Here is a 15,214-nt window from a genome sequence, read left to right as displayed (position 1 = left end):
TCTAGAAAAAATAGTGGGTGAAGTTTAGACAAGACGGGAGGATGCTTACTATAAAAACCAAACGATATGAGACTCTCGAGTTATTCGAAAACGATTAATAAAATGTGTACACGAAACAGATCCATGAAATACCAACTACAATACTCTACGATGTAAGTTGAATCAAACAAAAATTAGATCACCATTATTGTCCAAAAAAACACACTTCGTTCAATACATACGTCGTCTTATATACCATTTTCCCAATTCTTGTATAATATCAGTAATAGAGTGAGCATCTTCATAGTAAAAGAAGCAAAATGGGACTATTCAACCAAACTAAATCTGGCCTTTTAGCTAACATTAAACAAAGCCGAAGCAAATGAGAATAAACTGAAATAAAAATTTATATATTAGCCGACTCTTCTTTGAGTTATTTTTATTATAATACGAATAATAAATACCCTAGCATTGTAGACAACTTAAGCCAACATAAATCTGTAAACAGACATAGGAGTCTCATCCTTGATGAAAAAATAATTAATTACAAAAAATATTTTTTCTTGAAACATAAAGAAAAAAATGCCAGTAACTAAAACAAATCTCGTAAAAAATATCATTTTGATTTCTTCTTGATTCAAAATTTTAAAATGCTTATAAGTACTAGAGATTGATCTCACTTTAAAGAACATTATTAGGATAACATAAAACTTAATTGGACCAAGTCGGCCAGGCCAAGTTATGACGTGGGAATTGGCCTTCTTAAAACATTTGTCCTAACAAAAATTATGTAAAACCAAATGGATGCCGATCAAACGTCATATTTTATGAATAGTGTATTGATACCAAATAAAAAATAGGCCATATAGATCTTAAATAGTTCCACATGAAAACTTTTTAGTCTCTCTTGATAAAATAAAATAGTCAATTCAGCCAAATTAGCCAGTATTAGTGCTAAAATATATTTCAAAAATACGTCACTAAACAGACACTTTGTTACTAATGTTCAGAAAAAGAGTCTAACTATATTCATTTTAATTCAAGCCTAGGAAAAACTGCAATTTTATATAACTTTTGTAAAAACCATATGCCTACGTTATGGCGTAGGTGTAATCAAGTTTCACAAATGTCATTCCAGGAAGACATAAAAGCCATACATTATACAAAACGCAGCAATTGTTTTAATGCGATGGACGTGAGAGCCAGCGCACCTCTGTGTAATAGAGAAAACAGGTGTAATTTGAACTGAGATTCTCACAAAGACGTTTAAACAACCGAGTATTAAAGGCAGAAGATTTGACGAAATTTACTAGTTCGGTCACTCGGTTCAAGCATGATGATAACATATTTCACACAAACTAAACATTGCGGAAGAGCTTCTCCTTTGTTATCAATAGCTACAAACCCGTACTTTATGTAAGCCTGACTGTACTTTCGTTTAGACATGTTCCTAAATTCTCAACAAAATTTAGTCCTCTCATTATTCCTCTATTTTAGAAGAAATTACAGAAGCTCAATATCATTGAAATATCAATATACATACGACAATACTACACTGCTGCTATCAGTGCATTATTATTAAATACATATTAAACCAGCTAACAATTAGCGTTTTATTATCTTGAACAAGATAAGTGTTACATCATAAACGTGCGAAACCACAGGGAACTTAAACGACATTAGAAATTACCCAATCCCGAAAGTTTCAGTTTTCGCAAATTTATACGTATGCTGCAGTTAGTCGCGTACCACCTAAAATACTCTCGCGTACCATCGGTGGTAGGCGTACCACAGTTTGGGAACCACTGTGTTACAAAGTGTCAGGGCGTTTGGGAAACAAAGAAAGGGCAAAAAAGATTTAATGTTAATCAAAAAGAATTATTTAACATTTTTAAATTTAAATGAGATTCACAAAATGCGCGTTTTGGAATGTACCGGTATGTTGTTAAATTTGACTGACTATTAGTTAGGAGGCCATGGTCCCCTACATGCAGACCACGGGAAACCACGATTTGGCAAAACTTACGTTTTAATTTTCCATGGATTTTAACTTTGTGGTAAGAATGCAATAGACGCAAATAACAAAACACATACACATGTGATAACAGCAATGATATTAAATGTTCATAATAATTTACCTGCAGCAAACGCTTTATACCACTAAACTCATAATGTTTTACAAACAAATAAAGGTTTGCTAGGTTGTAACCAGCAAGATGGATATACAAGAAACTAACTTAAAGCAAGAAGCTCATGGAGGAAAAACTGAGGACAAAGGTTGCAAATTTTCATCGAAACTGTTAACACTCTAATACTAAATATCATTCATCCAACCCAGTGCTTTTCAACCTTAAAAATTTCCATCCGCACGTTTTTATTTAGGAAATTTTTTTGGTGTTCCATTTCAAATAAGTGAGGACTTATTTGTGTATGCGCGACAACGCAAGTGCTAAAATGATTGGCAAAAAAACAAAGCGCATAGTTTAGTCATTAGTGTATAATAATTTCAGTGTACGATAGCGTAGACTACAACAATCTAGTGTCAGACCTATTATTGGGCGGCAAACGCTTTTAGCTCGTGAATCCGTTTTAAATTCATACCTTGAATATAAATAGTCGCATTAAGTGGATTAACATGTGGGAAATTTTGACAAGACACAAACAGGGGTAGATCCAACGGCAACCAGGCCATGTCCACACGCTACACTATACTTTTTTTGCTAAACTTTGGTAAATTCCATTTATCTAACTACTATCATGCTTCAATATGTTTGTGGCCGTTCTTAGAAAATCTCCCAAAAGCGGTTTAAACCAAATAAAATCAATATTTTTGCAAAGACGTCTTAACGTGGAGTCATAAAACATCTGAAATCACACACTGTTATTTTCTAACGAACTCGTGCGCAACTATGCAGCTGAAATCCAGTTTAATCGCGTCAAGAAAGTAAGTTTATTGGGTTTAAATTGGCAAAACTTTTAATTTAGAAGTATGCGCGATGGTGGCTACATAGACCCTTAAAACAGGAAAAACATATACTAAAACAAAAAGTTTGCACAAACTGCAAAAAATTACATTAGCTAATAATGGCAAAAAACATAGTTTGATTTAACAAATAAGTAATATATGCATAATTAGGGTTACAATAATAAAATACGTATAGCTACAAAGTGAGGTAATTAAGTGCTTCTTAACCTTTTTAGTTCGCGACCAAATTTTATTTGCCCAAAAGCCACAATAAGATGCCAATATATATAAAAATGAAAATAGAACGAATCTAGAAGTAATTTACTGTAAAATGTTTGCAAGTTATATGTTTTAGCCACACAACGCATAATTCTATTGTTAACAACATTGTTAGAAAATGACTATAAGCTTTTCAACATTTACAACTTGTTAAACAATAACTTGCTTTATGTACATGAAAACCATAAATATTACCGTAATCAGACGAATTTAAACAATCATAATAAAAACTGTGTAGCATAATGTCTCATACGCAAAAGGTGTAGGTTTTGCAACAATATATGTCAAGCGTTGTAATTGCGGGCTATTGTGATTTAAGGTGACGACATAAACAGCCGCCGCAGATCTAATAAGGTGCTAATAGCGCAACTGTTTTAAGCAGTGCAAAAAAAGCGTTTGGCGATAATTGACGAGCGCGTATAAAAGAGAGATGCTAACGGTTCTAGATCATCAGTTGGCTCGACATCCCAGTCATCTAACTTTGATAAATCTGACTTTGCTCTCATACAGGGTAAGTAACTTGTACTTAATTGTTTGCTTTTAGAGCTGTAGAAATGAATGACCTCTAATTAATGTAACAAATGAGCCAGCTAATCAATGCAGACATTGTTATAAACATATTTGCCACTAGCGAAACAAACTTTTTATTATCAGAATCTGCTAGACACTTCACCATGGCAACTTTCGACTACGAAGCGTGCCAGGATGCGGCTCAGTATCTCAGGATGTCTCACGAGAAGATTCTCGAAAACCAGACCAAGAAACCCGACGGTAATCATGCTTAAAAATAAATTAAAGCTCTCTAATACCTTTTACTTTGTGGGTGTCTTTGGAATGATAACACGAAATTAATGGGATGTTTAAAAGTTTAGTGTTACCATCAACCATTTAGAATCTAAACCGTATTTCGGTTACCTTATTCACATGAAATGTCATATTTTCAATAAATTTTGACTTGCGACACTATAGTTCAACCGAACCCATTAAGAAAAGAAACCAACAATGAGAAACGCCCTTATATAACGGTGGTCATTTATGGTCACAGGCAAGAAATACTGTTGGTTCCCCGACAAGGAGAATGCTTACGTCCAGGGAGAAATCATCAAGAACGAAGGAGGAAAAGCTGTCATCAAGTCGTGTGCCGAAGGAAAAGTAAGACAACTTCTACCAAACATGCCATATACGATGAAGCGCAACAGAAACAAATACCACAATTTGGCTGCCAGACTAGAAAAAAAGTCATTCCTACAGCCGACATTTTATGAGTTAACAAAAGGAGAGATCCACTGTAAACATCAAGTTTTCTTTATTTAGTCTGGCAAAGGACTATGCGGTCAGCTTCAAAAGCTTGACCACAACCTTGGTGTTTGAAAATAAAAACACAAAAACAAGCCTAAAAGAGTTGAACGTTAAGAGAATAACAGATAAAAAGTAAATCACCCCGAAAAATGTTGTAATTCATTTTATACCCTCGCCATGCAAATTCCTTTTCGTCCCCAGGAAATTACGGTGAAGGAAGAAGACGTTCAGGAGATGAATCCTCCGCGCTACGAGAAGTGCGAGGACATGGCCAACATGACTTTCCTCAACGAAGCCAGCGTCTTGAACAACCTCCGAACCCGATACGAGTCCTTCATGATCTACGTGAGTTGCTGTTTTGAACTTACAACGAAACTAGCGATTCTATAAAGATTTTATCTTGCAATTAATTTTTGTTAATATAATCGTAAGAGTATATTGCGCCCAATCGTTTTAACAACAGATTACTTTGATAAAACTTGTATACCGTAAATTGCTACGCCTGTATCTGATTTTTTAAGCAAAAATGTGAAGTTTTGTTCATTAGCTATTAGTCAACCGAAGCCAACCACAGATTATGGTTTAAATCTTTACATCCGTTTTCTCATTCAGACCTACTCTGGTCTCTTCTGCGTCACCGTGAATCCCTACAAGATGTTGCCCGTATACGCTCCTTACGTCATCGCTGCTTACAAGGGAAAGAGACGAACTGAGATGCCTCCCCATCTTTACTCTATTGCTGACAACGCTTACTCCAACATGTTGATGAGTTAGTTATTCGAGAAATACATAAATGGATATCTTTTAAAAAACATAAAAAAAACTCTGTTAGTTCGCACAAGCACGACATGAATACTTTTACATATTAAAATACGTTGTCATCAAATTAATACTTGTTATTGTTTTACAGATCGGGAAAATCAATCTATGTTGATCACGTGAGTTGTTGTTAAAAGTTAATAGGAGCAAATAAATACAAAAATACTGTTTTACAGTCATAAATAACTGGTTAAATCCACTAAAATAGGCCTACCACTTATTTAAATATAAAGATATAGGCGACATACAATTCTTATCCACAACCAAAATAAAAAAACATATGCAATTTAAACTAGCGGAGAATCTGGTGCCGGAAAGACTGTCAACACGAAGAAGGTCATCCAGTACTTTGCCTTAGTCGCTGCTTACGGAGCACAAAAGGAAGGCGAGGTAAGACCGAGATACGTTGAATAATAAACTATTTTCAACGATAGTAGACAAACGGTTTTTACCACCAAAATAACCGGAATTCTCACACATAATTGCACACGAATTCATTTCAGGGCACCTTGGAAGATCAGATCGTACAATGTAACCCGGCTATGGAAGCTTTTGGAAACGCAAAGACCGTCCGTAACGACAACTCTTCCCGTTTCGTAAGCATTATACCATGATTTGCAAACTCCACAAAAATTAAAACAAAATTTACGACATAAAAAATAAAGTCGCTTTGTCTCGTGTTTACCACAAGAAAAATAACACTTTATCGACTAACAGGGAAAGTTCATCCGTATTCACTTCGGCAGCACGGGAATGTTGGCTTCAGGAGATATTGAGCATTGTAAGTTTCCTTATCTTACTTAACGTGACACAACCTAAGCCAAACCTTATTACACACGAATGAAATTTTCAGATCTGCTCGAGAAGTCTCGTGTCATCTACCAACTGGACGGAGAACGTAACTACCACATCTTCTACCAGATCATTTCAGGCGCAAAACCTGAACTTATCGGTAAGTCAAACTTCAGAAGTCTGTCATTAAAGCGACGATTTTTACTATTCAAAAATACATAAAAACATTCTTTGAATTTTATTTTAAAAAGCCTTAAAACATGTTTACCAAACAATTGGTTTTATGATGAACAGATCAATTGTTGGTGACCAAGGATCCTTACGACTACAGAACAATCAACCAAGGTGTCGTCACAGTCGACAATATGGATGACAGCGCAGAAATGTTGTTGACCGACGTAAGAAAATAAAATTAAAATATATTTCCCAATACTAATTGGTGAAATATTATTGACTACCGGTAAAAGTAAATATAGCAATATAAGTTGCTATTTAAATCAACGATTCAAATTTTTAATGCTATTTAAAGGAAGCTTTCCACATCCTGGGCTTCAATCAGGAGGAAATCAGCGGAATCTATCGTCTCATGGCTGGAATCATGCACCAACAAAACATGAAGTTTAAGAACAAACAGAGAGAAGAACAGGCAGAACCTGACGGCACAGAAGGTTTGTATAAAACAAATCCGAGTATTGACAATTGCTTTAGGTACCAGTGCCAATGACAACACAATTCTATTGAAAGATTTTCTTAAATTTTTTAAACATATCTAAATGCTTTCTTAAATTATAAATTTACAGAGGCTGATAAGGTCGCCTACTTGTTCGGTCTCAACTCGGCTGACTTCATTAAGTACTTGTGCCACCCACGTGTCAAGGTTGGAAACGAGTTCGTCACCAAAGGTCAATCGTGTAATCAGGTATGCACTGGTTTTAAAAAGAAAAGAATCAATTGATTTACTAACTTTTGTTCTTGGTAGGTGGCTCAAGCTATCGGAGCTTTGAGCAAAGGTGTCTTTGGTCGCCACTTCGACTGGTTGGTAAGACTTATTAACAAAACTCTGAGCACCAAGTTGCCAAGAAGTTTCTTCATCGGTGTTCTGGATATTGCGGGGTTCGAGATCTTCGATGTAAGTTCAAAGATATTGAACTATATATTGAGTTAGAATATTGTTACAAATAACTGCAAATTTTAACAACTAATTCTATTTTATTTTTTCATTTCGATATAGAAAAACAGCTTCGAGCAGCTTTGCATTAACTTCACCAACGAGAAACTCCAGCAGTTCTTCAACCATCACATGTTCGTCCTCGAACAGGAAGAATACAAGAAGGAAGGAATCCAATGGACTTTCATCGATTTCGGAATGGACTTAGCAGCTTGTATTGAGCTCATCGAGAAGGTAAAACATTAATAAATCAAATTTCAGCTTAAACAATAATTCGTGGTTTTAGCCAACTCACATTCGATAAAAACAAAATTATTTTCAGCCACTTGGAATCATGTCCATCCTCGAGGAAGAGTGCATGTTCCCCAAAGCTTCCGACAACACTTTCAAGGACAAACTTTACCAAAACCATCTTGGCAAGAGCAAAGCTTTCGGCAAACCAGTCAAGAAGGGGAAATACGAAGCGCACTTTGAACTCTACCATTACGCCGGAACCGTAAGTACATCTTACAATATTTTCGATTTGTCAAATGCATATTTCTAAATTGAATCATACCACAATAGGTCGCCTACAACCTCGCTGGTTGGCTGGAGAAAAACAAGGATCCATTGAACAACAGCGTTGTCGGTCTCTACATGAAATCATCCCTTAAACTCATGCAAACCATCTGGGAGGGATACGTCAACCCCGATGAAGGTATTGGCTAGATAAAAATAAAAAATAAAGCCTTAAAACATTTATTTGGGATACCGGATGTCTATAAAAAGTTTGGCGCTAATGGCATATCAAACACTTTATTAAATACTTTTTCTAGCTGCCAGTGGTGGTGGAAAAGGAGGCAAGCGCAAGAAGGGAGGTTCATTCAACACTGTCTCGTCTCTTCACAGACAATCTCTCAACAATCTCATGACTAATTTGAGGTAAAGTTAGAAATCCTACTGCTAACGCTTAAATATCGTAAAACAAGTTCAAAGAAAGTAAAACATGTTCAAAGAAAGTAAATGTAAACTGTTTTAGGTCAACATCTCCTCATTTCGTCCGTTGCCTTATTCCCAACGAACAAAAGATGCCAGGAATGATGGAATCCCACTTGGTTCTCCACCAGCTTCGTTGTAACGGTGTGTTGGAAGGCATCCGTATTTGCAGAAAAGGATTCCCCAACAGGGTTCCATACGGCGACTTTAAACAACGGTAAAATAGATTCTTTTACAATATTCCGTTACAACAAAGGGTCCTTTACGAGTTCCGTATAAACTTGTTTTTCGCAGTTACCGAATCTTGAACCCAAATGCCGCTCCCGAGGGACAATTCATGGACAGCAAGAAATCCTCCGAGAAGTTGCTTGGAAGCATCGACATCGATCACGAATCGTACAAGCTCGGACACACTAAGGTATTCTTCCGCGCTGGTATGATCGGTCGTCTGGAGGAAATGCGTGACAACAAGCTAGCATCCATCTTCAAACTTATCCAAGCTCGCATGCGAGGAATGTTGATGAGGCGCGAGTACCAGAAAATGATTGAGCGAAGGTAAACAACGTTACACCATATTATAAAATTGAAGGTTTGCTTCTTTGACATCAAAGATATTCATTGCAGACAAGCTTGCCGAGTTATCCAGTCCAACTTGCGCGCCTACTTCGGAATGGCCAACTGGGAGTGGATGAAGCTTATGTTCAAGATCAAGCCACTCTTGCAGACCGCTGAAGCCGCAAAGGAGCTCGAAGTTCTCGAGAAGGAATATGAAGAATGCAAGGTCAACTTGGAGAAGGAAACCAAGAGACGAAAGGAATTGGAAGAGATGCAAGTTGCATTCATTCAAGAGAAAAATGACCTCGTCATGCAACTTCAAGCTGTAAGATTTCAATAGAAATTCGCCACTAAATATGCTGGAAGCGTATTATTTGTAACTATTTGTTTATTTAGAACCAAGATCAAATTGACGACGGAGAAGACAGATGTGACCAGCTTATTAAGACAAAGGTCGAACTTGATGGAAAGATCAAGGAGGTCACTGAGCGTCTCGAAGACGAAGAAGAGCTTAACAATGAGCTTGTTTCTAAGAAGCGAAAACTTGAAGATGAATGCTCCGAGTTGAAGAAAGACATCGATGATCTTGAGATCACATTGGCTAAAGTTGAAAAAGAGAAGCACGCTACTGAAAACAAGGTACATATCGATACAAACAAACCAAACAATTGATAACGGAACAATCACATGTAACAAACTATTATGTTTCAGCTCAAGAATCTTCAGGAGGAATTGGCATCCCAGGATGAACAAATCGCCAAGCTTCAGAAGGAAAAGAAAGCTCTCCAGGAAGCCCATCAACAAACCCTTGATGATCTTCAGTCTGAAGAGGACAAGGTCAACAGCTTGAGCAAACAGAAGTCAAAGCTTGAACAGCAAGTTGATGATGTAAGTAAACTTTTGAGAGTTATTTAAATCATAAATTCCCACCATTAAACGCATTTTATTCATCATAGTTGGAGGCTTCTCTTGAACAAGAGAAGAAACTGCGCATGGAGCTTGAGAGGACCAAGAGGAAGTTGGAGGGAGATCTTCGTCTCACACAGGAGACTGTCATGGATCTTGAGAACGACAAGCAACGTCTCGAAGAGAAGCTGAAGAAGCAAGAGTTCGAATACAGTCAGCTCGCCACCAAGTTGGAAGATGAGCAAGCTCTCGTCGCTCAACTCCAGAAGAAGATCAAAGAGCTTCAAGCTAGGATTGAGGAGCTCGAAGAAGAGTTGGAAGCCGAAAGAGCAGCCCGCGCAAAGGTTGAGAAGCAGAGAGCTGATCTTTCACGAGAATTGGAGGAACTCAGTGAGCGTCTTGAGGAAGCAGGAGGCGCCACCGCAGCACAGGTTGGAATCTTAAAATTTTACATTTAATTGATTGATCACAATGAATATTCACAGTCACACAACCTTTGTTTCTAGATCGAGCTTAACAAACGTCGCGAAGCTGAGTTCGCCAAACTGCGACGTGAATTGGAAGAATCCAACTTGGCTCATGAAGCAACTGTCTCCACTCTTCGCAAGAAAAATGCCGATACATCCGCTGAAATGAGCGAACAGGTCAGTAACTGTTGTAAAATTGAATTGCAATTCTATATCTTTTCACGTTTAACAACTAAAACTTATTGACATAATATTTTCTCAGATTGACAATTTGCAACGGGTTAAGCAAAAGTTGGAGAAGGAGAAAAGTGAAATGAAGATGGAGATCGATGATCTCGCCACCAACGTTGAGAGCGTCACCAAGGCCAAGCTCAACTACGAAAAGATGTCACGCAACTTGGAGGAGCAGCTTAACGAGTCTAAGATGAAGAACGACAACTTTACTAAAGAAGTCAACGAGCTCAACGCGGCCAAAGCAAGACTCTCATCTGAGAATGGTAAGTAAAATAGCACGACTTGTCGCATTAGGTTTAATATTTAATACTAAATAACATGTTCTGTAGGTGAATTCAGCCGCCAGTTGGAGGAACGCGAACACCTTATGGCGCAACTGACCCGCAGCAAAAACAGCTCCTCGCAGCAAATCGACGAACTTAAGCGAGTTGTTGAAGAGGAGACCAAGGCTAAGGCTGCTCTTGCTCACGCTGTCCAGGCTGCTCGCCACGACAACGACCTCTTGCGGGAGCAATACGAAGAAGAGCAAGAAGCAAAGGCCGAACTCCAACGAGCTCTTTCCAAAGCAAACGCTGAAGTTGCTCAATGGAGGAACAAATACGAGACTGACGCAATCCAGCGTACAGAGGAACTCGAAGATGCGAAGTGAGTTTTTTTTTCTTAAGCTTACGAAATCTTATTCGTATCGAAAAGTTCCAACTCAAATTCTAACTTTGATCAACTATTAGTTGTTTTGTGAAAGTGATATTATTCGAGCACGTAAAAAAGAATAATTTAAATGACAACAATATATTATAACAGGAAAAAGCTTGCCGCTCGCCTCCAAGACGCCGAGGAGCAGGTTGAAGCCATGCAAGCGAAGGCATCGAGTCTCGAGAAGACAAAGAACCGTCTTCAGGGAGAAATCGAGGATCTTACTATCGACTTAGAACGATCCAACTCTGCCGCAGCTTCATTGGACAAAAAGCAGCGAAACTTCGACAAGGTAAATTAGCGTTCAACGCTACATAACAAATCGAAAACTTTATTATATTGTGTGCAATAAGCAGAATGTTGACGTGAAAAGTTGAAGCCAAACCTGCAATAATTTGATTGTATTCCGTTTGCAACCCTAACTTTACATTAAAATGTGTATAACAGGTTCTTGCTGAACACAAGCAGAAGCAAGAAGAGGTTCAGGTAGAATTGGAACAATCCCAGAAAGAAGCAAGAAGCCTTTCAACTGAGCTCTTTAAGATGAAGAATGCTTACGAAGAGTCACTTGATGCTCTAGAAACTGTAAAGCGCGAAAATAAGAATCTTCAAGGTAAATTTTGCTAATACAAACATAATTAGATTTATTCATCAAGTAATATTAAATTCCTTCTTCCCACAGAGGAAATTGCTGATCTTACCGATCAACTTGGAGAGGGAGGTAAGAGCATACACGAGCTGGAAAAAGCCAAGAGAACTTTGGAGCACGAGCGCAACGAGATGCAAGCCGCTCTTGAAGAAGCTGAAGGAGCAATCGAAGGAGAGGAATCAAAGGTCCTCCGATTGCAGGTTGAACTTGCTCAAGTCAAGCAAGAGTTTGAGCGAAGAGTTTCAGAGAAGGATGAAGAACTCGACAATCAAAGGTAATTGAAGAACAAAATTTGTTTGTACATATTCCACATTGTTCTAGTTCGGGCTTTTTTAACGCTAACCCTGTAAAACAGACGCAACCAACAACGTGCCATTGAATCAATGCAAACAACCCTCGACTCAGAGAGCAAAGCTCGCCAAGAAGCTGTCAGGATCAAGAAGAAGATGGAAGGTGATCTCAATGACCTTGAAATCCAACTTGGACACGCCAACCGACAAGCGTCTGAAGCCCAGAAGCAAGCCAAGTCCGTTGTATCTCACATCAAGGTAGTTACATTGATTTAAAAGTAGAAATATGTCGTTTGGAAACGTACATTAAACTTTTTATTGCCGACACGTAGGATCTTGAAATGCAAGTGGATGAGGCTCAGAGACAATCCGAGGACTTCCAGGAACAATCAGCCGTGATCGAGCGTCGTAGTAACCTCCTCAATGCTGAGATCGAAGAGTTAAGATCTGCTCTTGAGCAAGCTGAACGTGGACGCAAGTTGGCTGAGACTGAGCTCCTTGAAAGCAGGTTTGCATTTATAAAATGTTTAATTGGCCCTTTTACTTGTTATCACTGATGTTTCCGTTAGTATTGTATTGTTCGTGCAATGATGAATGAGGCAATCAAAAACTATTATAATATTTGTTTACAGCGAACGCTCCAACCTTCTCCACACGCAAAATACGGCCCTCATCAACCAGAAACGTAAGCTTGAGGGTGAACTCCAAACCATGCAATCCGAGGTCGAAGAGTCTGTTCAGGAACAAAGAAATGCCGAAGACAAGGCCAAGAAGGCTATTGTTGATGTAAGTTCCCGTGCTCTCTAATGGTCATTTAAGCCACATGGCAAACAAGAACCATTTCTACGATTTATCCAGGCTGCTACCATGGCTGAAGAACTTAAGAAGGAACAAGATCTTTCTTCCCACTTGGAGAGAATGAAGAAGAATATGGAGCAGACTGTGAAAGACTTACAGCAACGATTGGACGAGGCTGAGAACATCGCAATGAAGGGAGGAAAGAAACAAGTCCAGAAACTGGAAACCAGAGTAAGTTTGTACACTTTGCTAAGCAAACCATGCTTCCAACCAACTAACCAGAAAATAAAATCTAATTAAAGGATTAGGCTATCTCCATACTAACCTACAAAATGTTCTATTTTTAGATTCGTGAACTTGAGAACGAGCTTGACTCTGAGCAGAGGCGCAATAGCGACTCTGTTAAGGGACAGCGCAAGATGGAACGCAAGTTGAAGGAGATCACTTACCAGGGAGAGGAGGACAAGAAGAACTTGACCAGAATCCAGGATCTCGTCGACAAACTCCAGATCAAAGTCAAGACATACAAGAGACAAGCTGAGGAAGCCGTAAGTGAAGCTTTAACTTTTAAATTTAATTTACGTACCACAGTCATATATTTCATTTAAATGAAAATGCAAGTTAAAATAGCACAGGAAAAAGGTGTTTAAATAGGTATAACAACCGATGCAAGTCATAACAGACTTCTATCCTGGTTGAAAAAGATTTACTAATTGTAATAAATTTGCAGGAGGAACAAGCCAACACGAATCTGAGCAAATACAGAAAACTCCAACATGAGCTTGATGATGCAGAAGAGAGAGCTGATATGGCTGAGTCTGCTCTTAGCAAGTTGAGATCAAAGGCTAGAGACCATAAGGTAAATTGCTCGCACTTTGAACATCGCTAGCCATATGACACGTTACATTTCGATTTTTTTTAAATATTGATTATTTTTTGTTTGTTTTAGGAGTAAACTGCGCTTCACGACAGAACTGGATCAGACGTTCAACTCTTTATTTATTTCCACAAACCGATCATTTAAAACAATTAATCCAATAAAATCTGATCTGTCTGCTTGGCAGTAAAAAATATGAGTTTGGTTGAAAACACGTGTAAAGGCAATAAGATTGAGTTACAGACAGAATTAGTGAGTGAGAATACAGGATAAAAACCTAGGTATACAGTATGACCCAAACAAATTTTGGCAGGCAAGCTAGTCAAATTCACAATTAATAAAATTTGAAAACCAAACATATTCATCCTGTTCAAACTGGCAAACTCTAGTTAATGTAAGTTTAATCAGTTCCAAACATACAAAAATTCGGCGCTCTTTTACTTATGTACGTTAAAAGTTATGCAAAAAACAAAACAAAATAATACCGCATACCACAACGCATATTGTTTGGGTTAGGGTTAGCGTTTGGGTGAGGGTGGGTCAAGTAATATTATGTTCATTATTAATAATAACTTGACCCACCCTCAACCAAACGCTAACCCGCACCCTAACTTAAACAATATGCGTTGTGGTATGCAGTATTTGAAGAAAGTTTTTTTTTTTATCGATTTTCACATACACCCAAAATTCTACTAGCACAGTAGTTAATTTAATATTGAGCATAAACATAGTGAACCAAACCAACAAAGAGAATTCTAACAACTGAAACTGCCTTGTTGGCTAACCCAACACAAACTGAAGTAACATCACATGACCAAAAACTAAAATAAATTTCCAATTAGGGAATTCTACAAAAAGGTATGTTTGACACAGGACAAATGCATAAAACTTTAGCCAGTTTAAAGCAGTAAACAGACAGGTAAATGTCCTATGGTATGCTATTAATCAATTAATGAATTCTTACCTTTCGATTTTTTTTAATCCACTCGAAATCTTTTCCAGTATAGTTTCTAAGTAGACTGCAAAACTGTTTAAAACGAACTACTTTTTAGACAACAATAAACAAATAACAATGCATATTGGTCAGCTTTGTGATGTCATAGTCTGCTGAATATTTCATTTCTATTTTTCCATTTTCTGTTTCTATTTTATGTAGAAACGAAGGTGGAAGAGTATTTTAGGGCGTTCAACGCGATTTCATGTATTTTTAGAGACGAAATGCAAAATAATTAATCTCTATATGTCACCTCGAAGCGTCTGAATTAATTAAAAAAGTTTCGAGGCTCATTTTTTTATAGAATCTCTTTGAAAACATTTGCGACTAGCCACGACTTTTTACATCTAACTGTGGTTGTTCATTATTTTTGTATTTTTGTAAATGGTACAATTTTTGCAGCATGCTGTCTGCTCATTTGTCATTGATTGCCAGCAACGAATTGGCCACTGAAAAAGTTTCTTAACCATGCCGA

General features: G+C 37.6%; 1 protein-coding gene across 1 annotated transcript; it reads left to right on the top strand.

Moving 5' to 3' along the window:
• Window positions 1–3,897: 3,897 nt before the first annotated feature.
• Window positions 3,898–13,823, top strand: LOC146157380 (myosin-6-like). The gene is made up of 36 exons (XM_083388195.1): window positions 3,898–3,994; window positions 4,269–4,375; window positions 4,724–4,867; window positions 5,135–5,291; window positions 5,433–5,460; window positions 5,638–5,731; window positions 5,845–5,937; window positions 6,059–6,122; window positions 6,195–6,293; window positions 6,428–6,531; window positions 6,663–6,801; window positions 6,934–7,052; window positions 7,113–7,262; window positions 7,365–7,535; window positions 7,624–7,797; window positions 7,866–7,998; window positions 8,117–8,222; window positions 8,320–8,493; window positions 8,571–8,831; window positions 8,901–9,156; window positions 9,228–9,470; window positions 9,543–9,719; window positions 9,788–10,168; window positions 10,244–10,381; window positions 10,467–10,701; window positions 10,768–11,083; window positions 11,240–11,423; window positions 11,579–11,744; window positions 11,814–12,054; window positions 12,136–12,328; window positions 12,403–12,578; window positions 12,703–12,856; window positions 12,929–13,099; window positions 13,216–13,416; window positions 13,599–13,727; window positions 13,818–13,823. The coding sequence occupies exons 1-36, from the start codon at window positions 3,898–3,900 to the stop codon at window positions 13,821–13,823; spliced, it is 5,781 nt and encodes a 1,926-aa protein (XP_083244321.1).
• Window positions 13,824–15,214: the final 1,391 nt, after the last annotated feature.

The sequence above is a fragment of the Ascidiella aspersa genome, chromosome 4 (genome assembly GCF_963924565.1).
Source record: "Ascidiella aspersa chromosome 4, kaAscAspe10.2, whole genome shotgun sequence".
Taxonomy (NCBI): domain Eukaryota; kingdom Metazoa; phylum Chordata; class Ascidiacea; order Phlebobranchia; family Ascidiidae; genus Ascidiella; species Ascidiella aspersa.
Note: the sequence above shows the minus strand (reverse complement) of the source record. Positions and strands in the feature narration are given on the sequence as shown.